General features: G+C 26.9%; 3 protein-coding genes across 7 annotated transcripts; 2 read left to right on the top strand and 1 right to left on the bottom strand.

Annotated features, from left to right (window-relative positions):
• On the bottom strand, nucleotides 1–8854 carry LOC111026638. Its single transcript, XM_022304762.1, has 4 exons — nucleotides 8490–8854; nucleotides 8239–8429; nucleotides 3891–4363; nucleotides 1–246 (listed from the first exon to the last, which is right to left on the bottom strand). Exons 1-3 carry the CDS (start codon nucleotides 8647–8649, stop codon nucleotides 3917–3919), a joined length of 798 nt encoding a protein of 265 aa, XP_022160454.1. The 5' UTR covers nucleotides 8650–8854; the 3' UTR covers nucleotides 1–246; nucleotides 3891–3916.
• LOC111026637 (TGF-beta-activated kinase 1 and MAP3K7-binding protein 3-like) lies at nucleotides 2341–10714 on the top strand. 3 transcript variants are annotated; one of them, XM_022304761.1, is made up of 3 exons: nucleotides 2345–2775; nucleotides 2872–2990; nucleotides 9643–10713. In XM_022304761.1, exons 2-3 carry the CDS (start codon nucleotides 2972–2974, stop codon nucleotides 10458–10460), a joined length of 837 nt encoding a protein of 278 aa, XP_022160453.1. In that variant the 5' UTR covers nucleotides 2345–2775; nucleotides 2872–2971; the 3' UTR covers nucleotides 10461–10713. The 3 variants fall into 3 exon arrangements, with proteins under 3 accessions (XP_022160451.1, XP_022160453.1, XP_022160452.1); XM_022304759.1 differs by having other exon boundaries at nucleotides 2341–2990; nucleotides 9643–10714; XM_022304760.1 differs by having other exon boundaries at nucleotides 2346–2990; nucleotides 9655–10713.
• Nucleotides 10715–15874: 5160 nt separating this feature from the next.
• Nucleotides 15875–23621, top strand: LOC111026632. 3 transcript variants are annotated; one of them, XM_022304749.1, is made up of 4 exons: nucleotides 15875–16067; nucleotides 18621–18688; nucleotides 19994–20162; nucleotides 22748–23621. In XM_022304749.1, the coding sequence occupies exons 3-4, from the start codon at nucleotides 20022–20024 to the stop codon at nucleotides 22985–22987; spliced, it is 381 nt and encodes a 126-aa protein (XP_022160441.1). In that variant the 5' UTR covers nucleotides 15875–16067; nucleotides 18621–18688; nucleotides 19994–20021; the 3' UTR covers nucleotides 22988–23621. The 3 variants fall into 3 exon arrangements, with proteins under 3 accessions (XP_022160441.1, XP_022160440.1, XP_022160439.1); XM_022304748.1 differs by having other exon boundaries at nucleotides 18621–18701; XM_022304747.1 differs by lacking the exon at nucleotides 18621–18688 and having other exon boundaries at nucleotides 15879–16067; nucleotides 22748–23339.
• Nucleotides 23622–26719: the final 3098 nt, after the last annotated feature.

Raw genomic sequence — 26719 nt, 5'->3', positions numbered from 1 at the left:
TCAACAAATTTTTTTTGTGGTTTTAACAAATATAAGTTAAAGGTTACATTTAGAAGTGTTTACATAAGTTCTGATTTAGATGATTGTGATGATCCAGGTGTTGATTGTGGAGATAGGAATATATCCTGTGGAAGACGTGGTTACTGGTTAGATTTTCAATTATTTTACAGATTTTATAGCGAATAGCTCCTTCGATTTAGTTTAGTCGTAGTTGAAATTTTTTTAATTGATCTTGGATCCGTGTATCTAGATAAGGTATTTCAGTGTCAAAAACTTTTTTAAGAGTCCAAATTATTTTTTAGGTGGGGATTCATTCTGTTGAGCATTGTTGTAGTATTGTTGTAGTTTTTTGGAGAGGGTAGGCAGTATGCTTATAGGTAAATTTTTTTTTCGGGTTTGTGAATTAGAATAATTATTATTAGTTTCCAGGTGTTTGTTAAATGCGCGATTTTTAGCATTAGGAGACTTGTAAGGTAAGCGAGCAATTTTAATGTGAGCTTTTATTTGTTATGAGAACGTGTCCTGGGCTTTTTTTGGAATTTCTTTGGGACTACAAGAGCAGATATTATTCATTATTGTTTGATTTTGGATTTTTTGGGTAGGATAGGTACATACATTTTTAAGTTTATATTTTGAAGAAAAATCATTTCTGAGAATTTAAGTACTACAATCGAATATCGAACCAGTAAATAATTAGTTATACGATTAGTGGAGCAGTGGACTACCAAGAATAAAAGCAATATAAGGAGGTTGACATCCTAGGTGTAAAATCAATTGTGCTTTTTGTTATATTTATTTATGATTAAAAAAAATGTACAATTTTAAAATTAAAGATCGTTTTAAATCTTCATCAACTGTTTTTTTTACTAAAGCTTACAACTCAATACTTTAATAATTTACTCAAACAAATCAGACAAAAAAAAAAGAAAATAAGTAATGTCATAACATAACAGAAAATTTACCTTTTAATAAATATTATATACTATAATATACATAATAAGCAAACGTTGGTTTAAAAAATGAATTTTTTTATTTTTATGCTTTTCATATACATTATAGTTTATTTCTTAAGATATGCATTACGTCCATGTTATCGAGTAGTACCTATAAAGAACGTACTAAAATACATATAATAGTATGTTATAACAACTGTCATTATTGAAATTGAGATTCATTAATAATCTTACTTAGATTGCCTATTTATTTTTAGTTTTTAGTGATTGCGGCATTGACCTATGTTGAGAAAATTGTAAGTATTATATATGTAATATTTTGAAGTGACGTCAATGTGTTCAACGGCCGATAAAAGTCTCGATACACGGATTATATACAGTATTATGTTTACACACATTTTATAAATTCCATTATTTTTTACGTACATGGTAAGTACATATTTGTATACATTTGACTCTTTATAATTCTATCACACACTCACACATAATACAATTCTCGAAACGATGGTTTCCGATTTTTGAAACTTGAACTGATAATATTCAGTTCCTACAGATTAAATTGCATTTGTTTCGAATACTGGAGTACATCTTTGTTATATATGATGTAATTGAATACATTTTTTCAATTGATAATTAAAAATATGGCGTTCTTTTTAAATTTGAACATTGTATTTCCAATTAAAAATTTAATGGACGTTTAAATTTGTTTTTAATTTTTATACAATAGGTAATCTCCGGTATTAACCATTGCATGGAAAATTTAATATATTTTTTTTATATTGCTTTCGGGGCAACGTAAAAAAGGTATACACGAATTTCGTCCCACTATATTGGTTAGGTGTCTACCTAAAATATAATTTTTATTTCGTTTCCAGATGTTCATTGTGATGGTGTATTAATTATAATGGTGCCTGGACTCTAATATTATGTTTCGATTTATTATAATTTTACTTACCTAATATTATAAATTACGATAATGGATGGATTTTGTTACCGATTCCATAAGCAATTTTATTGATAGACATTAATAAGCAATTTCGTTTATCGCCATCACGAACAATAAAAACACGAACTCTATGGTTTTACCTATCCGTAAATTAGAATAAAATAACAAGGTTAGATTTTGTAAAAACCTCATACTAAAAGTATAAATCTAATTTTTGACTGACATTTTGATTGATAGCATTAGTATTATTATTATTATTTATTTATTTTATTATATTATGGACTTAGACGAATTTGATTAGATATAATAATTAATAATGATTCAACGTTTATTTACTTTTTTCTTACATTTAATAAACAGATTTTTGATTAACTTGTGATTATGTTTATAATTATCATTTATTTATTTATTTGTTATTTATTTCATTGTTAGTTGTTTAAGAACCTCTGATTGAAATAAACGAATTGCGTTCTGGATTTTTTGGAAAATTCATAAGGTCATTAGATACATAAGGAAACACGAGTTACTTGGACGTTCTAATAATTGTAAATTTGTAATATGCAGGCATAGATGTAACTGTAAGAAGCTGCACGTATGTCGTATTGCTTTTATTTACAACCGGAGTAATTGATTTTGTATTTTTAGAAATGTCTTATAATATTTTGTTATGTATAAATTAATAATTTTATTATTTTAAGAAATCGTGCTCCGAAAGTTTATAGTAATAATGGTGCTCATTGAATAAGTAATTAATCACGTAAAATCATATTTGAGTCCATTAACGACGTTAGTGCAGAGTGATTCACAAGTTTCTCCTCAAAACCGGACTAGTGTAAAAAATGACACTATATGGGACCGATATTTAGATCACGAACTGTATGTTGCGCGGTGGTTTGCATAACAAAAGAAGTTTTTATTTTATATGATTTTCCTTAATATTGTATTTATATTTTATATGATTTCTATAAAAAGTGGTTTGCACAGCGAGTTCAGCTTCAGAGAAGCTCCTACAGCTATCCTGCTAAGAACAATAAGGATTGTATTCAGCTGGGCTGGTTTTGGATTTGACGCTATGACTTTTTTCAAAATCAGTGAGTTACACACTTTGATGTTATTATTATTATTATTATAATTATTAATCTAAATTGTAAGGGAAGTTTTTTTTTATTTCTGAAAAAAGCATAAAGCAATTGGTTGTACTTACATCGATGTATTTAATTTGTTTCTTTATTATCATTTTGTATTGTACCTATCGGAATATGTAATAATTGCTACAAAATTTCATTTAGTCCTATGTATAGCAATTAAATATTTAACACAGTTAGTATTAAAACAAAAGCAAGTTTTAAATTTATTGTAGGTACCTAGTAACTATTAAAAAAAAAAATACAATTATCACAGGAAAACAAAAAAACGTGACAATTTTGTACTACTAATTTTCAACGGGAAACTAAAACTTTAATGTATTTATAGGTATTTGATTAGGCTTTATATAGGCTTAATTTTTCAAATTTTAAGTAACAAAACACCGATTTTTAGCACCAACGTCTACATAACTTAATTTTAAAAGTATCTTATTTTTTTCTCGTCATTTTTGTTCAAATCGAAAGTATTTGATTATTAGTTTTTACTTTTTACCTCACCAAAAAATAACTTTTATAATATTATTTTAATTCTATTATTTTAGACTATGAAATTGCTCAAAAATAATTAAATGGTTGTTTATAATATTTATATATTATTTATTTTCAACGTAGTACCCTAGGACAATGGCTTTATAAACAGATACGCTGTTGTTTTAACTTTGTTTGTCTTTTATTATTCTAAATTAAATTTAAACGGATTCTTCGTCTTGGATCTATTGTTATAAATTATAATATTCAACCTTCTTATAGAATTTTTGAAACATCTTATTTTTGGTCAAAACGTTTTTTCTGATAAAGTCACTAAGTTCACGTAATTGTTTAGCAAAGTTTTTATTTTAAACTTACACAACTTGAAATGTTGATTTTCTCATTCAACATTTAAAGTTTTTTTGGATATTTGCCTTCATGTATTGGTCCGATTCTTCAACCTTTTCTTCGTCGGAAATCGATGGTAAGTTTAGTTTTTCTAACAATAATTTTTCTTTGAGTTTCGTTTTCTCTAAATCAAATTTTTTTTTATATTTATACACATATGATTGTTTTATCTTTTCATATTTTGATCTATGTTTTTTCTCCAAGTCGTCTAGTTGTTTTTCGAATTTCAAACGATAGGACATAATCAACTGTCTATAGTATTCTTTGAAATCCGCTAGATTTTGTTCTTTAAAATATCCGAATTCCTGTTTTATATAATTTTCTCTCCATGTTAACGATTTTTCAATACTTGCATACATCGTTTTCTCAGCGTCAATTTTATATTGTTTTAATTTTTCCTCGCATTTATTGTTCAAGTCCATCGTAATAGCTGATACGGCTTCCTATAAACATTCACAATTATAGTACTTAATTTAGTTTAAATACAGGAAGTATAAATAAATTATTTTGGATTATGATCATTTTTAAGATTTTAAGCTAAATATTTAAAAAAAAAAATACAATTTTAGGAGAGAAATTGGAATGTTATATTTTTTTATTGTTTTTACATTGATATTACCATAATTAATAAGACACAACTACAGTAAAAAAATAGGAAAACGCCAAAGAAAGCGATGCTTGTCGTTTTTATAGCATTGGTGACTTTTGTCAAGGCGCATTTATTGTAATAGGGTCGGTCGTCAGAGTAGTAATCGTCCGGGGATCGAGAGTGTCTATATTAGTTTAAAATAAATGTAGGAGGTACTAATAAATGGTTATAATTTATAGATTATGATTATTAATAAGATTTGAAACAAACTTAAATTAAAAAAACACGATATTTACATCAATATTATGATAATTAAGTGCAGTGGTTCCCAACCTTTTTTATTCTACGGCGTGTATGTACATTTTCAAAATTATCCCCCTCTTAAATTAGAATTGAGTCGACTTATTTTTTAATGATAGAAGTTAACTATAGAATTAAACATTGAACCTATCAATATTAGATTACCTGCAAAAAGGACAATCATTATAAAATATTGGTATAATTATTGTTGTAAATGGACCGTCCAATAATTAATTTACTGCAGCCATCAATTTTACTTATTGTAAAATGATATACTTATTTCAACAACAAAACTCTCGTTATTTCATCATCACTATATATTCTCCCCATGCAGTATCTAAGATCCCCTAAAGGGCTGGAAATCACTGATTATGAGGACACAACTACAGTAACTATAATAATAATTTTTATAGTAAATGTATATAAAACTATGTAATAAAATTCAGTAAAATCAGAAATACACTTCATATTCTATGTAAAGAGTACAAATGCTCACAATTACGCATACTGTGCCACCTATGCGAGCCTTGGACGTACCCTTTTTAAATCAATACCTTTCCATGATATGCTTACTAAAATGTTTTATATTTAAATGTAACTGTTATAAAAAAATTAAAAAAATTGCAAAGGGTCTAAGAAATATACTACTTATTCACTTTTACATACATTCAAAACAAAAATATTTAAATATCTATCAAATTATAATATAGTATTTTACTTTATCTTTATATTGATATATATATTATTATTGGTTATATTATAATATAATCCAAATATACATAATATTCATCTGCACCTATCTAGATAATTTTATACATATTTTATTTTATCTACACATTTTTATGTTATCATTTTCATAATCTATTCCATGTTACATTCATTATAATCTAATTCAATTGTTTATATGAAAATAAGTAATATATTGTAAAAGTGTATACATTGATAGAATGCGATAAGTATAAGTTATGTTGGAATAAGTATATATGTCATGAATTAGTGAAGGGAGTGTCCATACTGTCCAATGACACCACTTCATAGTTCAGAACTTATCATCTAGGTATGATTTTTATTTTAAAAATAAACCTACTTGATTGTAATAATATTATTTAGTATTGATAATCAACGATTTTATACACTTTGATTTATAAATAAACCAACTATCAGTTATTTATACTTGGATAGGCAACTTGGTTAATAAATAATAATCGATCATTGGTTTAAATTGGATTTGTATTTTAAATTTATATTTTAAACTTAGTATATTCAAACCAACTTTGATTCGTGTTTTAATTTTTTATTAATATGAATCTGAAGGTGTCGATAGTATTAATATTTTAATTTATATCAGGATAGTAACATGATACATGCATGTTAAAAAAATGTTAATATGTAGTTAACATTATGAAACGTTATTAACAAATTTAATGATAAACATATATTTCAGTTCGAAAATTATCTTCTTTGAATAATTATAGCGAGAGCATAATAATATTACACATTTGTAACGGGGAATAATGTTAACCGTTTATTAAATATTGAGGATCTAATATACATATGAATACCCTATATTTTTTTTTAATAATTATTAACATTTTAAAAAATTTTGTTTTTGTCGGAGTTTTACCGAATGTTTGAATATACAGTATAACACTATAACATAACATAATACAATTATTATTAAAATACCTATTGTGTTCTAATAAATGTACACTGTTCATTTTGTACAATGCATCACTGATTAAATCCAAAGAAATTGTCAAACGTGAATCGCAAGCTTACGCCTCTAAGATATTAATATAAAGGGGTTTAGAGTACTATCAGTGGCTATGTATGAAATGGGGATTAAACTATGTAAAAATGATTTGTAAAATGATTATTTAATATAACATTATGTACGAACCACTACAAACAGGCCCCCTTATCAAAATGTTGGGACCATTGCACTTAATGTTTTTGCGGGCCCTATACAAGACAGGAACTCTGCTTGAAAATAATGAAGACAAGACTAAATAATTTTTGCAGTATAAATAAAGTGTAAAAAGAATTATATAATAACTTATTATATTTTAAACTATCAAAATCTATCCTGTGCAAATCGAACTGTTTCAGATTCTGAATGGTGCGATGGATGTATTAGTTTTACATCGATGTATGTTACTTGGGTGTCTGCCTCACATCCACTTTTAGATCAATTAAAATGCTTTAATTTTCTTATTTGATTATGGCCCATAGTATAAGATTAAATCTAAGAAACTAATCTAATCTTAAAAAATTCTGGCTCGAAAATAACAGGGAAATATAAAAAATTGCTTGTTTTTATTTTATCTAACTTTATAATACATTTTTGTCTCTAATTAATTTGACTTTGATTTTCTGGCTGATTATAACTATATATAAACACCACACTCTTTCTGAAACTACATCAAATCAATAATCTATATTAATAAATTTGTGTGATCCATAATACAGAGTCCAGTGTGATGGTCAAATTACAATAAAGAAACCTCTAAAATCTTGGTTGAATAATTAAAAAGTACTTTTAGCAACTAAAGTTGTGAATATATTTCGATATAATATCAAATTTATGGTTTTGATTAAATATACTAAAAAAAATTATATTTTGGCATTGAAATAAAAATTAGTTGAATAATACTCAATAATATATGGTACCTATTCATTATTATTTATGACATGTATGATGTAAAATTGTAATTTTAAATTGGTCAGACTTGTGAATTAAAAAAATATGTACATATTATTATACCTATATTGTTATTTTCGTTAACTTGTTTGAAGTATTATTAAGTTAAAGTATCAAAATATTTGTTTTTTAAAAATACAACAATTGTGATTGATGTATAATAATAAATAACAATATTAAAAAAAAAAGAAAGTTAAAAAAATTCAAATAATATGCCACTACTTAATATATTATTATTATAATTATAATTATTATCAGTTTATAATGTACTATTTTTATACCTACTATTATTAAAGTTACCAGAATATATATAATATATAATATTGTGTACGATGTACATTATTTTGTTGAAACTAGTTATTTTACCTAAGCAACTTTCAACACGAATAAACCTTTGTGTCGAAATAACGTGTATAAATAATTAGTTTAAATATAAAATGTGTTACACCGTATGGCTTACACAATAATCAAGTATTTAAAGTAAAATGTTATTACTCAATGTACAGCGAATAACCAGTCAAATAATTTTTTTAATAATTTTTCAACAAATTTGAGGTCGAACATATTTCCATTTAAAATACGTTTCAACCTTTTTTTTATGGAACATTTATTTTAAAAAAGTATTCCAACTTTAGACAAATATTTATCAACAATTATTGTTATGTTAATTTAGTATACTCTAATGGATAAAGATGTATCGCTTAGTATATATTCATTTTCATACTTACGTCAAACTTATTCATCTGATATTTGGTATCTTGTAACAGTTTGTCGTCGTATTCAGCTCGTATGAACATTGAATCTTTCTCGAGTTGGTAGTTCATTTTTCCCATTACAATTTCCGTTTGCTGCTTAAATATTTGGTTCAATAGTTGATGTTTTGGCTCAAAATAAGTGTTTCCATGTGCTGAACCCATTTCTGAAATTTTGATTTTATTACTATTTTATTTTACATATAACAAATATTTAACGATAGCACCTAAAATGTATTTGTGCACATTCGCTTGGATCTGTTGTGCATGTCTCACAGGACCGAGCAAATTTCCGATTTCTATTCGAACATTTTCTTTTTTTTTGATTTGTTTTTTTGACTTAGGTTGAATTGGTTGATCTTTAAAAGATAATACTACTATCAACATGTGTAAGGCGTCAAATTGATTATAAATTCTCTTTCTATTTCTTTAATAGGTAGATAATTAAATTCTGATACACCAAATAAATAAAATAAATAATAAATGATTCAATTCGTTTGATTTGAAAATATTATCAGTATTTGATGAATCGAGTTTGCTTATGAAAAATCCGTTTTAAATATTTATAAAGACTGTGTTTTAAACACATTTTTAGTACACCAGTCAATATATATATATTGAAAGGTGACAATGTTTGTGTTTATAATTTAACATAGAATTATTGCTAATACAAACTAAGAAGTAGTAAGTACCAATAATTCGAGTGCATGGATTAAATCTGGATTTTTTCATTTGATTATTTCTCATTTCAATGAAGCAGAGTATTGTACATAAAACTAAGTATTTTTAAATCAAATTAAAAAAAAATAAAACATTAATAATTAATAATAACCGATAGAAATATAGCTAAGCAACTGTTATAATTTGCTAAAACTTAAAAATAAACAATAGAAGAATTGTTTTTATTGTAATCGTACTAATACTCGTAATGTGCAATTATGTATATTTAATAGTGATGAATGATGACTATAAATGTTCAATATGTTGAACTTTTAACGATACAACTGAATGCGAATTATAACTTTATATTAAAGATACCTATAGCTTATTCAATGAATTGTAAAATTAGTACTTTGTATAAATAGATCATACATTTTGTTAAATAGTATTTATAGTTTTGGTTGTAGCAGTTATACCTAATTTAGAAAATCCTCAAGAATTTTTATTCAACATACAATTTCGTATGAAAATGTTATAGAAATATATTTTTCTTATTTATTTATTTATATAATAGATATATACATTAAGAAACACAATAATTCTCAAGGAAGTAATACATATTTTAATATTATTTTGTTTTTTCATGACAGCAATATATTATAATGTATAATAATTTAAAATTTAAGTGATTTTTATTGTGTAAATAATAATAAATTGAAGTCTGTGTTCCAGCGGTAATCAGTACCATGGTTGTTACATTGGCGACAGCGTGGTCCGGTCAATTTCCACAGTTTTACCAAACTTTTCCTTCACGGACGGCACCACCGATAGCATTTAGACCACTATTTCAAGAACCGTTTCAACCGCAACGATATTTTGTGCACCAACCACAGTTTCGGCAGCCGTTGGAGCAATACCAAACACAGTTTCGGCAGCCGTTGGAGCAGTACCAAACACAGTTTCGTCAGCCGTTGGAGCAGTACCAACCACCAACTCCACCGCCGACTGTGATACGGCCAAATATGCAATCCTCACGTGTCTTACCTACCGCTCCATCGGTGTCAAACCAAGTGACCACCGCGACTGGTGTTCATCATCACGTGTACTATTATTATTTTTATTTGCCATTAAAAGGCGAGACTCCAATGACCGGCCGAAGAGGTGAAGACGATGCTCGAGTGACACGACAGCCATGCGACGACCATCATCCCATCACGACTGCTGAATGTCCCCCGGTATACCTCCCACCACCACCACCTCCACCATCACCAACACCACCGACATCGACAACTACTCAGACTCCAACTCCTACCGTATCGGTGCCTCCACAGTCGCAAGGTCCTTGTAACGATGATACTGTAGTCGTAGACAGCGTGGACTATTATCCTTTCAGAAGAATGCCAATAGTAGTAGCTCCAGCAAACGGCGTCCGAGATGGTTCCGAAAACGTAAGTCGGGACAGCTCAGATCAAAAGCACATGCTTAACACCCAGCCCAACTTCATTTTGGCCAACTATTTGCTGCCACCGGACAAATAATATCGGTATCGGAATATCCCAAAATCACAGGATATTGAACTTGTACATATTATAATATATCAATACAATATTATATACGACATACGTACATACTACATAATAATAATCATTATTTTGTACCCTGTATCATTTTGTGTTAATTATTATTACTCTGGTCTTGTGCAACAGTATTAGAATTCGAAATTATCTAATAATGCTGTGTAAATAGTAAATACGTTAATTCATATAAACATTTTAAAACAATTTAATCAATTTTTTTTTTGAACTATTATAATTTATAGTATAATTATTGACTATCATTTATCATATTATATAATTATTTTTGGTATACTATTGACTTATTAATGGTAAATTTATATTTTCTTGGTTCAATAATGCTTGATATATTGAACTATTTACTTAAAAATATGCTAAAAACTGTCTTATATGTTAAGTTTGGTCTGATAATGAATCAATTAAGTTGGACTTATTAGCTTATAAGATTATAAAACATTTGGTATATGTTTATAATAAAGTATGTTTGGTTTTTGTACATTCAAAAATTCTTCAGATCTCTGTAAATATCTAGATTAGGTTAAATATCTTACCAGCTATTACTGTTTTTGGAAGAATAAAAACTAACCAAGTTAGACATTCACCATTCACCAAGTTATGAACAAAGGTAAAACTCCAAATCCCATGATTAAAATTAGGTTAAAAAGTATTACCTATTATGCCTACCCTACTTATAATAATATAGTTTGACAAGCAATAATTTCTAACGACAATGTACAGGAAACAATCCATATAAATGAAATGACCAAACAATGTAATAATTTATGTTATATTAAAAAAAAAACATATTTATACATAAGTGCAAATTGTAGGTTTTAACACTTATCATAAAAAAAAATGGTAACATAAGTAAATGAAAATAAGTAATAACTACATTCTAGCTAGTTTATTTATAGTATATATAATATATATATTACATTTTTAAAGAAAATATTAGGTATTTTTTCTCAAAAGATTTTACTCACGAACATGTAACTGTGTTTTGTAATCCAGAGGGCGTTAAGTCCGTGAGGCGTAGTCACGAATTCGTACGATAATTAAATCGCTAACTAACGTCATCATGTATAGAGTTAGATGACCTTAAAATTCACCAAAACTGGTGTTGAATCATCGTATATTTTCTGGCCAACTACCAAAATAATAAGATGAAAGTAAAATAATTCAAAGGAAAGTGACACAATCGAGTATGGTGAAATAGAAAAAAAAGTGAATACATTTAAGACAGATTATATAAGAAAAACTATAATATTCGAATAAATAAATATCAAATATAAACTATGTCAAATATCATATGATTATTTCGATGTTATAAATCGAAAAAAATGTATCAGATTAATAGTTATAAATTTCATAAAGTGTATTATAGGTACATACCAATAAAGTAGTTGGGATTTATATACGCCTTATTTGTTAACAATTCATCTTTCATCAGTCAGCACTCAATTAAAGGTACTTACCTAATAATAATAAGTTACGAAAATTAAAAACTAAAAATTAGAAAATTATAAAGCTTAGTAAAGATTTTAAAAAAATTATCCACTAAATGATTTACAGAAAGAAGCAGGGTTTTTGTTCGAAAGACTGAAGTTTGAATCACCATAGAACACTTTTCGAGTAGTACAAAAAATCTTAAGAATTTGAGTATATTATGGTCTTGGAGTATATTTTAAGATTTAAAATTTGAACAAAATGATAAAATGCGATTGATCAGGCTTGGCGAATCATCTTGTATATGTATATTTATTTTCAGATAATAATATAATAATCAATTATATATACATATATATATATATATATATATATATTAGCCAAAAGTAAACAACCTTCAAGTAAAAAGTGTATTCCAACCTTCTTTAAAATCAATATTTAATTTTTACTACAAATAAATAAATTACTTTTCTCCCAATTTGTTCAAAATAACTAAAAATTACAGACTTTGAAATCAATATTCAATTTATTTGTGTATAATTAAATGTTATAGAAAAGTTAAATATTTATAAAAATTAAACCTTTTATTGAATTTGATGCGATCACATATATTAATAATTAATAAAAGATTGTATTTTTTGAAATGATTTCTAATTATACTTTTAACAGTATTTATCTATTTAAATATTCTATTTTTAAACTTATACAAAAGTCAACTTGATCAAAATTAAAAGCCATAAATACACTCATAGGTAATTCTATTCGAAATTTATGTACCAAATATATCATAATCTATAGGTTGCTAGGTTGGTACACGATTTTGTCAAACCCGTTATTTGTTTTCTCCGACTCTAAACTTCGGATAACTTACTAACAAACGTCAACCTTTTACACAAACATGTTGTATTGGATTACAGGATTACTGTACTATTTAAACGATAAATAATTAATATACACAGCAGAATTAATTCATCAAACGTGTATACTGTAATATTATTGTTTATTTAACTGTCCAAATGTAAATCAAATCCTCATTTGTCACCCATTAGGGATATCGGACATGTATAGCTGTACACGGACTAAATAGTAATGCACTGAAATAAATGTGCAATGGGAATTAAAAGTGGAGTAAACCTCAAAAACGAACTTTTTCAGAAACGAATATCATAATATAGAATTTTATTTAAAACAAATGTTAAATATTTTTGTTACAATATTCAACAAAAAATTAAATATTTAAAGATTGTGTTATGTGCTCATATATTATGGGAAATTTGTGTATAGTACCCGGTTGGTATTATAATAAATACTTTATCCAAATACTGTTTCATGTTTGTATATTGTTTTCAAACGCATAGCAAAAATCTGGAAAATACCTAGTTGACACCTTTTTGATTTAAACCAATACTTATACTTACTTATATTACCTACTGCAATGCACAATTTTAAAATTTTTTCTCTTGGATTTCTGTTTGTGAATTAAGACCGAAAAAGTATTTTATTATAAGTATTTATCTCCTATTGTATTTATCGTTTCTAGTTATAATATTAATTGGAGGAACTGAAGAAGTTTTGTTAGATACCTATTTCATATGTTATTAATATTATTTTTCTTCTATATTATATTTTTTGAGCATATTTTCTCAATGAAAGACATTTTTAGTTTAAAATACCAGTCGATGGATTACATATTAACGCTATAATAAATAAATATGCTGTCTATGCAAATTCCACTGAGTGAATACGCCGGCCAATTCTGTGTTTGTCCACACGACACCACTGCCATAGAGACCAGTTCCACCATAAATCTACAAGCAAAGTTTAATATGCAATTTACCCTATAACTAAGCTTAATAGGTTCTTCTATGGTAGGATGTCACTTAGAGATGCGCAGAAACACCGTGATTTTTGTAAGGCCACTGAGTATTCTCTCGTCAAACACAGTAGTATACGATTCTATTAAAAATTGAGCAATTCGATCTCAATATCTGATGGTGAGAACAATAAATTACATCACATGGTATAAAGATATATTCAATTTTGTGCATGTCATATCACTAGTTAATAGAGTATATTAACGATGAGTGATGAATCAACGTTCGTTTTCGTTAAAATTNAAATATTCTAAAATAGTCGTAAATAAAACAGTAACACTTGGTTAAAGGAATTAAATATAATATATTAAAGAATATCAAAAACAAATAATAAAAAGAAACGTCAAAAAAACTGCTTGTTAGCCTCGACAATGAGTGATCCAAAAACTGAACAGCCCCGCTCCCGTCGCAGACGTCGCCTTATGTAGTGGTAGCAATTTTGCTGATTCGGCTTTATTCAATTTTGCATCATTGTTTTAATTTTTTATAATTTTGTTATGTATATGTACAAACATTGTAACATGGAAATAATTAATATTTAATACATCTTTGATGTACCTACTTAAAAAATATTTTTTCGTTAGGATTTTTTATTAGCATTTAAGAAACTTCCAGAAACTATGTTTAATACGCATTAGAGGTGGTCACATCAGTATAAGTACTATATTATAAAACGAAGGAACTTTAAACTAAATCTGAAAAAATAAAAATAAAATGTTGGAGAATTAAGTATAAGGATTATACACTTAGAAGTATAATAATATAAAATCATAGAAAAGTAGTTCAATATAACATATACAACATAGTATAACAACAGCAATAAGTATCATTCGTCCGCTTACACAGTAAATACTCTGTCCATTAGTTGTCCATTACCTATTAGTTTATTATATTATTGTATCATATTTCTAAATCAAATAGGTACTTACCAATAATAGAGGATAATAGGTGATAAAATAATTGAATATAAAGAATGAATATTTATAAAAAGTAGTTCTATAAACTTATAAAATATAAGTAGGTACTTGGTATACTAATCATGTCGTACGAGCATAGCATTATGTTAATTTTAATTTTAATTTTTTACTTTAACTCCAAATCCTCTAACATGGCAATCGCAACCGCGACATATTCAATATTCTTTTATTTTATATACATTACTTTAAATCCTTATTATTTCTGTGTAATAGAAACATTTTTATTTTAAAAAGAAATTGTGTTCTATATGTGTAATTCGTGAATTGCATAATTTTACACCTAATAATACAAACATATAAATATAATAATATTGCTTAATTATGTGGATTTTTATGACATTTATATTCTGATTGATCCTATTGTGTTATTCATATTATTAGGTATATATACATATATATTTTTATGGAGTTGGTATACGATCATACTGAACAAATTGAATTTGAAAAGTTTTTAAATTTAGTACATAAATCAACACGATGTATTGTTATAATAATATATTGTATATATTATTTTATTGAAATTATGAACATTTTAAACAATTGAAAAATGTAGGTTACATAATATTATATTAAAATTATTTCAATTTAACCTCCACACATTTTATCCTTAATTCGTACAATAGATTTTTTTGCTTATCTACTTCTTAGTCATTTATTAACAAAAATAGGTGTTAAAAACCAATTGCGTTCATATATAATTTATGTTTTGTTATACTAATATTTTTACTGTAGTTGTCACTGTAGACTTCAAGGTTTTATTAAAATAGGTGAACGATTTTCTCATTTTTTCAAAAGTAAAATATGAATAAATGTGCGTTCTTATATTATCATTCAATCACATTTTAGTTAACGCATGCATTTGTGCATAATATTTTCGTGTGCTTACTATTTGTAATGACACGTTGACCATTAAACTAATACAGTATAAGTACCTATAGTGTTGCAAATACTTACTGATATATATAGGCATTCGAGGCTTAATTAAATTGGCTATTGCTTAATACACGATTCAAGTAGCCAGATAAGTACCAAGGCGTATTTTTATTAGTAGTGGTTGGTATTGTGGTGGAAAGTAGGACGAAGGTTCTAGTTGCACTACGACAGTTCCTGGCAAAACGATTCAAACCTTCAACAGTGAAAGTATTATATCGTTTTAGTACCAACAAAGTGCCGTATTCTTACCACCCGGTATCGCGTTTTTCATAGTTTTTTGCCATATTTTAAGCCGGTGGTTGACGATCACCGAAGTTCTCCAACGGCTTTCAGATACTTTGGTAAGTAGTTTTATCGAATATTACATAATTTTAGACAACAACACTATATAGGAAGTCTATTATGAGTCTATTATTCAAATGCCGATTATGTTAGAATACTTGGAAGGTATATAATATTTCACTATTTTATAATTGTTATATATTATAGAGTTCACATAGGTAATCCCTAAACTTAAAAACTAGGTATCAGAAATTCCCAGTACCCATTTTTCTTTATAATTGCGAATACAAAGAAAAAAACAATCGTAAAACGGGAATATTTACACAACAATTGATTTTAATCAATAAATATGCGTTTGAAGTTCATATTTTTAAGAAATAAAAGTTATTCATTAATTATTTTATGTTATTTTGTTGTAATATTTTGCATAATTTTTTTCTTAACATTTCTGTATAAAAAACCATTTCTTGAAAAATTTGGACTTATCTGGTTATCGCACCAGTGCCTTCAATTAAAAAAAAAATATTCATCATGGAGACTTAATATAACATATAATTAAGTTTTTTTTGATTATTATATGTACGAGTACACAATTTTCACACAATTGAAGAATGTCAAAATGTTCACAATTTTAAATTCCATATTTTATGCCACGAGCTTATTCACACTATTCTACGTTACGTTGGTATTGCCTATAGTAAATTAATTAAAAATAATACATTATATAATTATAAAATATTATTATAATAATTAATAATAATATAATATGGTTAAGTGATAATTTCGGAAAAAAGAGTTCAACTTGCCAAATTACTAATACACAAATTAATTGCTAATAATAATATAAATAAAATAATGTAAATTATCTTTAGAAATAAAGGTGGTGTGTCTTTGTTCAGAACCGTTTTTCGTACATATTCAATGATTTACCAATCATTGAATTCCAATGCCACACATATTTTACAGTAACTAAGTACCTATTAAAACTAAAGTACTAACTCAATGATGGGGTTAATACAATAGTGCAAATTGCAGAGCAAGTTCCATAGGTTTTGCTTTGTTATTGTTTAATGTTTATACACAAAAACTAAAAATAAAAAATAATTTGCATTACGATTTGAAAAAAAAATATTTTATTTGTTTTGTTTTCAATAAACTGAATTGGAAGTAAACCACTTAGTTTTAAAGTGTATTATCAAATTTAACATCGAGAGACTTAAACTATTTCTCATTCAATTCGGCATTCTTTTATAACACGGTATAACTATACGGTTTTTTTATGATTACGTAAAAATACTTGTAATTGCTGAAATATGCCCATGGGTAATCATTATTCATTCTTATTGAATTGAAGAATTTACATCTTAGTATATGGAACTAAAAAACCAGTTGTCTAACAGGAAGCTTAAGATGAATCGATGCATGTCTTTATGAGCAATTACCTACTTTCTTTTTAGGTTCAATTCAATCAGAAAAACATTTTGTACGTTTATTTATTACTAATGAATGATCATCATAGACTATTATTCACATGGATTTGTTACAATTTTTATATAACGATGTACTCTAAAACAAGTGCAATTCATACATCGATTTGTATAAAATAATCAGATTTGCGTTTAGTTTTTTTATTGCTTGAGATTTGTCACCCCTATTATATGTGAGGACTGAGTGTGGTACGCAACAACTTCACAAGTCAAAAATGTATTTATATTAATAGTCACCGCATAATAATCGGGTCAGTAAAATTAGTGGGTATGCAATATTTACATCAATTATTTGTTACATTATAATTTATAATGTAAGATATAAATTAAAATTAATCTAAAACTTAAAATATAATTTAGATTTTGACTGATTTTTTACTATGTTATGTTAGTTGCGATCTATATTCATAGAGATTATATATAGATTTACATCACCAAATAACCTTGTCTTTCTAAACAAGCAACTCACGACATACCGAGAAAAACGTGTGTAACTTAAAAGTAAACAATAATTAATATTGCTCAACACAATGACAACTGCTGCAAACTGTGCCCAAAATCGAGCAGGTTTTTTAGAAACAATCGTTTATTATTTTTTTAATACTATCTTTTATGCAAGCGACGAACGTAAGTATATCTTATATAGATCTAAATCACGAGCCATATAAATTGATCATGATGAGTATGAACAGATAATTGTATTACTGCAGTGGTAGTTACACCACAGGATTATCCAGGTGTTGTTAAACAATGATTTTCATTTTATGTTAGCATAGTTTCTAGTTTTCTGTTTATAAGTCTTCATTCATAAAAAAAAAAAACATTGATTTTTTCCTTCAGTTTCTATATTTATAAGCTAGGTGACGTGTTTTGAAAACACTTGGTGTATGTGTGTCAAGTGGAAATGAAAATGTGCGACCCTTTCAAGTCCTTATCATCACATATTGTAACCATTCATACGCAACACAGGAGTGGTTATTTGTCAATTTGAAAATATTCATAACGTAATATACCACGGTATATTGCAACACTAATTCAAAGATGATTACGACCCAATAAAACATATATATATATATACTTACACGGACTAACAACTAAGGTCTAACTCAATCAACTGGGTTTCAGACGAACGCGCATCTTTTTTTTGAGGATACTGCTATTCAAGGGCGATTGTAAACTCCGCCAAAATACAGGTTAGATAAAAAGGTAATGAAAAGGTCTAATGTAAACTCCGCCATTTTTATTTAGTTTAAACTAAAATAAAGTACTCGTGGCGGAGTTTACATGCACCCGTTATTCAAGTTTTTAACTTTTAAACAAAAAAACCCAACGAATAAAAAATGACGTCCTAAACATGTTTAGCTGCGCACAGTGGAAGGAATATGCAAGGTTAAAGGAATTTTGAGTATTCGCTGTAACCTAAGAATAAGATAAACCACCACTAAAGACCTGGCCAGAAACTATGCGGTATTGAAATTAAACCAGAACAGGAAGTTTATTTGGAACAATCGGATGTTTTGCTACTAAGGATAGGTACACGTTCATGCACTCTTCCCGTTGGATAGTTATTACTCTGAATAATATTGTTGATAAGTAACCATAATATATTATTTTTCATATTAGTAGGAAATTTTAAAAAGAAATTTCATGACAACAATCTTTAAATGATTGCTCTTATGCGTATATATATATTGTTATAAGTAGGGGCCTGGTATGGATTATTGGTTGGCTAATAGGTATATACTTTTCAATAGAATTGAAAAGAATATTTCAAACTTATATAGTGGCAAATGGCAATGAACAAGCTAAAGTCGTATTTAAAAAAAAATATACATGTTTACATTATATTTATTTTTGAATATTTTTTAAAATAAACAACTCTAAAGTATATCTTTATCGACGTATACAGGCGTTTTGTAACAACGAGTAGATACACACCTACATACATACTTATTTACCTATTTATCTTTTAATAAATGAAATAAATAACCATTTGTACACTGCAAGTTAAATGTTATCATGCGGGGACGAAAAATCCGAATACAAGAATTCAGTGTTTTTATTTTGATGACAGTTTCCCTTTATCGAGACTTAACCGTTTGTGTTATTTTTTCGTGCAACGATCAGCCTCTTAGGATATTGTGTTGATAGGTAGGAAGATATTTTCTGCCGTTGTCAAGAGCACTGCACACACACACACACACACACACACACGCTACACCGGATGCTGTAGGAAAGGTCGTCTCTTTAGACTCCGGACGCCCAGAGTTCCGGTAGACCCTCACTCACTCACTTCTCAGTCACAGGAAATGTGCTGGGGAGGGGGTGTTTCCGACTATGGAATAGCCCACGGAACGATAAACCCCTTCATAATAAATATTGAAGTCCGGCAGCCTCGACCTATATTGATGCTTGAACGAAAACGACTGAATATTATGATTGAATGTGCCTACTACCTACCTACTCCACGTTTTTATGTATATTTTTCTGATTCGCAGACGCTCAAAAACCATACATCGTAACAATATGTATATCAAACTTCTTTTCTCGGCGTTTACAATCACGGCGTTCACGTCAGCACGCCCTCAGCAATTGCCGTTATCTTTAGTGCCACCCGTCCAACAGGGTTTCGTAGCACCGCCACAAAACAACGCCATAAATCCTTCAGTAAGTCCACACGATAACTACCTAACCTGTAATGTAACTAAACCGTGCCCTAACCACGTACCGGATAATGTTGGTCGTTTCTTATATTATTAACACTCGTGCCTTGTATAGAACCACATCGTATTAACGTATCGATATTCATTACCTACCTGTACTATAATAGTATAGAGCATAAATATTTAACCACAATTGATCGAAAACATCAATTATTTTTACGGTTTTCGAAACGCGTTCGGTTTCGTTTCAATAATACGAAAACGATTTGAAGTAACAATTAATGAAAAAAGAACTATTTTAATCTTTATTGTAACAGTATACTGTATAGAAAGGAATAAATAAATAATATAATATAATACCTACTGAAGGCATAATGAATACAAGACTTATTGACATAACGCAACGTTTATCAATATTTTATAGGTATATACGGTAAACGCACTAATCACAGAAACTGGTATTTAGCATTTTAGCAATACACTTTCAGATAAGAAATTTTGAATATTTGGTTTAAGTGCCGTGCCTCTTTAAAATTGTTTTATTTAAATTAAATATAAATATCACTGAGAAAATGTAAATCTTTATGGATCAATATTCATTCATATAACTGCTAAGCTACTTTTGGTTTTAATTGATTGTTTTAATTTTTCATAAATATAAAATAATGTCACTAAAAATGAAACATAGTAGGTGGTAATTGTTTTAAATAAATAAATCTTATTTACATATTATATGATACATGTACATGTAGTATCACAAATACTTAGACAACTTTACTGAATACATTTTGTATTTACTGTTTTATGATTTAAATGTATAATAAATATTTTTCACTACCTAATAAAAAACATGTACATAATCATACATTTGTCAGAAATAAATTGTAATTTTTAATAATAATACAATATAGGGTTAAAATAAAGTAAGATTTCTATTTCTATTAACTGTTCACCTATTTAATTTTTAGTTCATGGTTACTTGAACATTACATTATAATATAGGTATGCCTGAATCTTGATGGCCGTGTCAGAGGTTAACGGAGAAAATACGTTAATATGCATACTAGACTCCTTGTACCTAAAATTAAGGAAATTCAAAAACGCCATTTTAATATTTCTATAATAACTATTGAATAAAAATCGTTAATGAACCGTTAAGTGAAAAAAATGCTCTGAACATGCTGCTAGGTTATAACCTTATACCATAATATATTTTTCGCCATTTTTTACCTTCTCAGATGGTAATTAAGACCAATTTGTAATCCAATAAAATAATAGGTACCTACATTGCATAACCTATAAGGCTATAAATACATTGATATATATATATATATTATATATATTACATTGAGTTGTATAGCACAAAAGAAATAAATTTAAAAAATAAAGTGTGCTGCGAATTACATAGTACCTATATGTTTCGTTATTTGTCATGGCAGAGATTATGTTTATTGATTTTTGGACGAGACTCAGATTACAATACCCACCAAATTTTATTTTTGGCGTCATTTTTTTCCTCATTGTATGGTGTCTGAATTGCACTTTTACATGTATCTACTATTTATTTGCAAGAGCATCGATTTTATAGCGAGGAAGCAAACAATTGTCCATTATACATTTTAAACTTTTTAATTATTCTTATCACCTCAATACGTACCTCAATACAAAACACTTCCCAAAAAAGACTGTAGTTAAGACGTAGTAGTAAGACCCTAAGTCTTGACTGTCTGTAATCTTGCCTAATCTTAACATATGTTTTTTTGTTATTAATCGTAAGCATTGGCAACTATTTAGATTAACATTTTTTTCGGTGGGGGGGGGTTGATCGAGAAACATGTATATGTGGGGTGAGGATTTGTCATTAAAAACACGTGTAGTCAACCATTCGGGAACTATAGCTGCACCAGCCGATGCTGGACGTCAGAACACGTCTGTGACTTGCCAACCACCGAGTCATACCAGGTTCCATAGCATACTTTTATGCAAACAAAATAATCATACATTCGATATTGATTTGATTTAGAAATTATTTAATATTCCATATATAATATAATGCAATTATTTTGACCATTGGAATGAAATACGAAATAGTGAAATCTGTAAAAAAAAAAATTCTCTAAGGTTCGGAGTACCTCCTTCCCATTATGTGAACGCTTGTGTTATTATTGACACATAATAAATTGTCCCATACATTTTTTACTAAAATCATTTTTAAACTTAACCTAGAGGGAATTCAAATCTTTTTTTGGGGTGAAACAGGAATCTAATCTATTTTTAAATATTTTATTTTTTTGTGTGTTTACGGGTATTATATTTAACTTAACCTACGTTATGCTTGATAACTTGGAGGGAGAATCAGTAAAAAGGTCTTACACATAGATTACAATGTTAGGTTAGGGCATCCTTTTCATAAATGTATATTGTATGCTATAAACCAATACTTTTGAGATATCTGGTATAAACCTTCTATGGATACTATTTGAGACAGTATGCTTTTTATTTATAATCTGTAATCTAATAAATTTTAATAAGGACATAATATGATAATAGATGGACTTTAAAAACTAAAAATATTTTGTATTTTTACAGATCAACTCTATCGGCAAGCCAACCAATCCAATTGTGGTGGCCGCGTTCCAGAGAGATGCTTTGCTGCCCCCGCACATGCAAAATTCGTTTTATAAGAACCCTAAGATAGCAGAAAATTTGGCCCAGAACAGTTGGTTTGGCCCTGGTGAGCAACACGCTGTCAACAGGGAAACTGAAAAGATTCCGAGAGAGAAAATCTTTCTCATTTTAAAAAACGCGGGACTATTGCCCACGCATTGACTCGGCATAATTAATTAACATCAAGATTAATATTATTATTATTTAATACTAGCATAATATTATATATGATGCATTAAATTAATTGTACATATTTTTATCACATCTTTTTCCCGAATCAAACACCAAATGCTTCACTCATTTTTTGTACATTTTTTCCTCTAAATATAATTTTTAGCAATAGTAAAAAATGGCGTGTTTAACAAACATATTTTTTTAAATATAAATACTGTATAATATTTAAGTAATTACATCAGACCATGTGCGTGTGAGTACATTAAATTTTGTAAATAGAAAATAATTACTGTAACATTATATTAGAATAAATCATTATATTTTATCTTTGTTTTTGTAAGTCAAATGTTTTTTTTTTATGAATACGTGTACCAAACATAATAACCAGTAAATAGTATATTTTACAAAAGAAAAAAACTTATATTAGATCATCAAATTTTTCATTATTATAAACGTGTATGTTATATATTTTATATTATACGTATTAAGTAATGGCCTATATTTATATAATAAAATAATAATGTTTGTAAACAAGGTAGTTTGAAAGTCAGTATTTGTTTTCTTATGCCTGAGGACTAAAGGCATTTTCTTCAAAATTATATTTTTTATTTTCTACAGCTCATATTTTTACGATTTCTTTTAAACTAAATATTAAGATGTTCATGTCGGTTAAAAATATTATAATTTTTGGTTCGAAAAATTAATACGATTTTGATGCATTTCAATTATAAATAAATTATAAGTTTTAGACGTATTTTTCAATAATAATAATAATAATAAAAGACGATAATATTGCAATAAATAATTAATTTTACAATAAAGAATTGTCTATACTAAGAAAAAACTATAGTTCAACTCTAAAACTAATGAATAAATTGCTGAGTAAGTACTTGTATTGGAGAATTGCCGTGTTGGGTCCATAAAACACCTATAATATATTAAAGACTGTTGACTGTTGTTGTATATCTACTACTTATGAAAAACTATTGCATTTTTTTTATTAGGACCGTATAATATGATGAAGATGTTGATAAATTCGTATTATTCTGCGAAAATTATAATACATGTGCGCCCTACGCTTCTACATTCCATCGTAAATTGTAATATTACATAATAATTGTAATATTTTTAATATTACTATTATATTTATCTATACTAATAAATTGTATAAATACATTTCGTACCAGTTTAAATGTAATAAATAATAATATTATACTAAAAATAAATTATCAGTTTAAGTGAAAAAAATTAAATTTCAAAATTCAACACAATAACCTAATTTAATCATCAACATCAATTTGATAATTATTTTGAAAATATTAAATTCATCAAACTATGATAATTATTACTTATATAATTAGTATTGTTTATATTGTTTCATAATTATTTTTTTTTCTTATACTGTTGACGTGATACAATATTGTAATTGTCATAGATATACAAATTTGGAGATCACCACATATTAAACAAATTGGGATTTCACCTTTCAGATTCAATGCTAAGCGATGAATGTATTATTGTATTGATTTTAAAATGAAGTGTGTATTTTGATGAGATTCAAAAATTAGTAACCGGAGATACTTGATTTTCGAAAAATAATTAATGTTTGCAGTTTCTAGACATTGATTTTTTTTTTAAATTTCAAGTTTTTTGATCCTTTTATAGACAATTTAAATTATCTACTTAAAATTTTTTTTTCTGATTAAAATTGATTCAAATGTTGTTACCAAATTTTGATAAATAAACGAAACACATAGATTTTTAGTTAATGTTTCAGTTATTTCGTTGAAATATCTATAGGTATTCAAAAAGAATTAATTAAACATAAGGACTTGAAACTTTTCACCATCATGTACGTTACTGAATTATGATGACTTACATAACACGACAAGTAAACAACAACAAGAACGTTTATTTACCTTACCATTAATAAACGGTCAAGTTGTTTCGTAATATTTGTTGCTTAGCGCTTTTGAAAGCAAATAGAGTTGTGTATATGGTACTTAAACATGTTAGAAAGTTATAAGTTCAAAAGGAACTCACACAAGTTGTTTTCAGCCGTCGTGATATTGCATATTTTATTGTTGTTACAAGATATGTTTAAAATATAAAACATATAAAAAATACAAAAACATGTAATTATAAGTAATATTACTATTGACAGTAATAAAAATAAAATTATTTATAAACTCTGGAATTGTTTGTATTTGACGAATGTAAAAGTAAACACCAGGTAACTACCTCCTAATATTTGTAATGTATTACATATTTACACTTCACTTAGTACCTAATACCTATTAATTAGGCTATGAACAAGTTGTACAAAATAAAAATAAAGGTACCTCATACTAAAAAACTAAATGGATTTTACCTCGACGATCATTGTTATCATCGAACTTTTGACATAAGTATGGCAACCCGGATATTTTATAGTAGGTTAGGTGGTTATAATGATTTTCCAATATTTCAGTCAGTCTATTTATCTGATAATGATTATGAAAACAGATTAAAATTCACAACGAAGAGTATTACTTTTAACGAGTTTAAAATATTTTAGATTTATATTTCTAAATTTCAACAAAACTAATTACAACTTTTTAAAATGTATTAGAACAATAAACCTTATTATTTGGAAAACTAATAATTAGTAAAAAAAAAAATGATCATAAGATGTACATGTATATAATCTCTCTTCTTATGAATTTGTTTTTACTTTATAGTATATAATTACAAAATTATGTTTATAATTTTCCATAAAAAATATTTGAACAATGCTTTTGGGAAAACAATAGATAAAATAAATTAAAGAAAAAATATAAATTAATTATGAAACAAAAAAACACATGGTTTTATTATAAATTTCAAAATACTCCTATGTTTATACAATTTTATTTTGATTCATCAAATAGCATCACTACCATATTAATTAAAATTAGAATCTTTATAAGTAATTTAGGTATAATAGGCGTTAAGTTATTTCACTTTAAAAAATTGAATTTATAAAGAAATCCAATTACAATACTTTATCAACATCAATAAAATAATATTAATTTTTACTTCTATTTTAAAACTAAATGGAAAAAAAATCTTCATTTTATAAAAATAAAATTATTTTTATAGAGTACAAGACCATTCAAAATGACCCAAAATATTTTGAAAATTTTATCAAATGAAAAAAATGATAAAATAAATATTTTATAAAAATTCAAGTTTCCACGAATATTTGGATGTTGGATAACAACACAATCAGAAAATCGTTGTATGAAAATTTGTTAATTCAAATTTAAGGGTGAATATTAAATATCTAACTTCAAGGTTAGGGTAAGTCAAAAAATTAATTCGACATTCCGGTAAACTTTTTTTGTTGTTAAATGTTAGAAACCTTAGGTTAAAATCCTAGAAATAAAAAGAACAATGTTTATGAATTTCTAACTCAAAATAATTTTCAAATTTTCTAGATTTTTATGAATTTTATCGAAATTTTAAATTTAAATGCTCATAAAGAATTATTGTGAATTTACGCTTAATATTTTTTTTACCCTACGAAGACGCTTGAATTACAATTTCAAATTTGTCGACAACATTAATTTAAAAAAAAAAACTTATAATAATATTTGGGAAAAATAGTAAATTTGTGTTAAAATATTTTGAAAATATTATTGTAGGTATATAAAAAATTTGAATATAAACATTCAGTAAAAATTTCATGTATTTATAGTA

The sequence above is a fragment of the Myzus persicae genome, unplaced genomic scaffold, assembly GCF_001856785.1.
Source record: "Myzus persicae strain clone G006 unplaced genomic scaffold, MPER_G0061.0, whole genome shotgun sequence".
Lineage (NCBI taxonomy): Eukaryota > Metazoa > Arthropoda > Insecta > Hemiptera > Aphididae > Myzus > Myzus persicae.
This window is presented reverse-complemented; position numbering and strand designations above follow the sequence as displayed.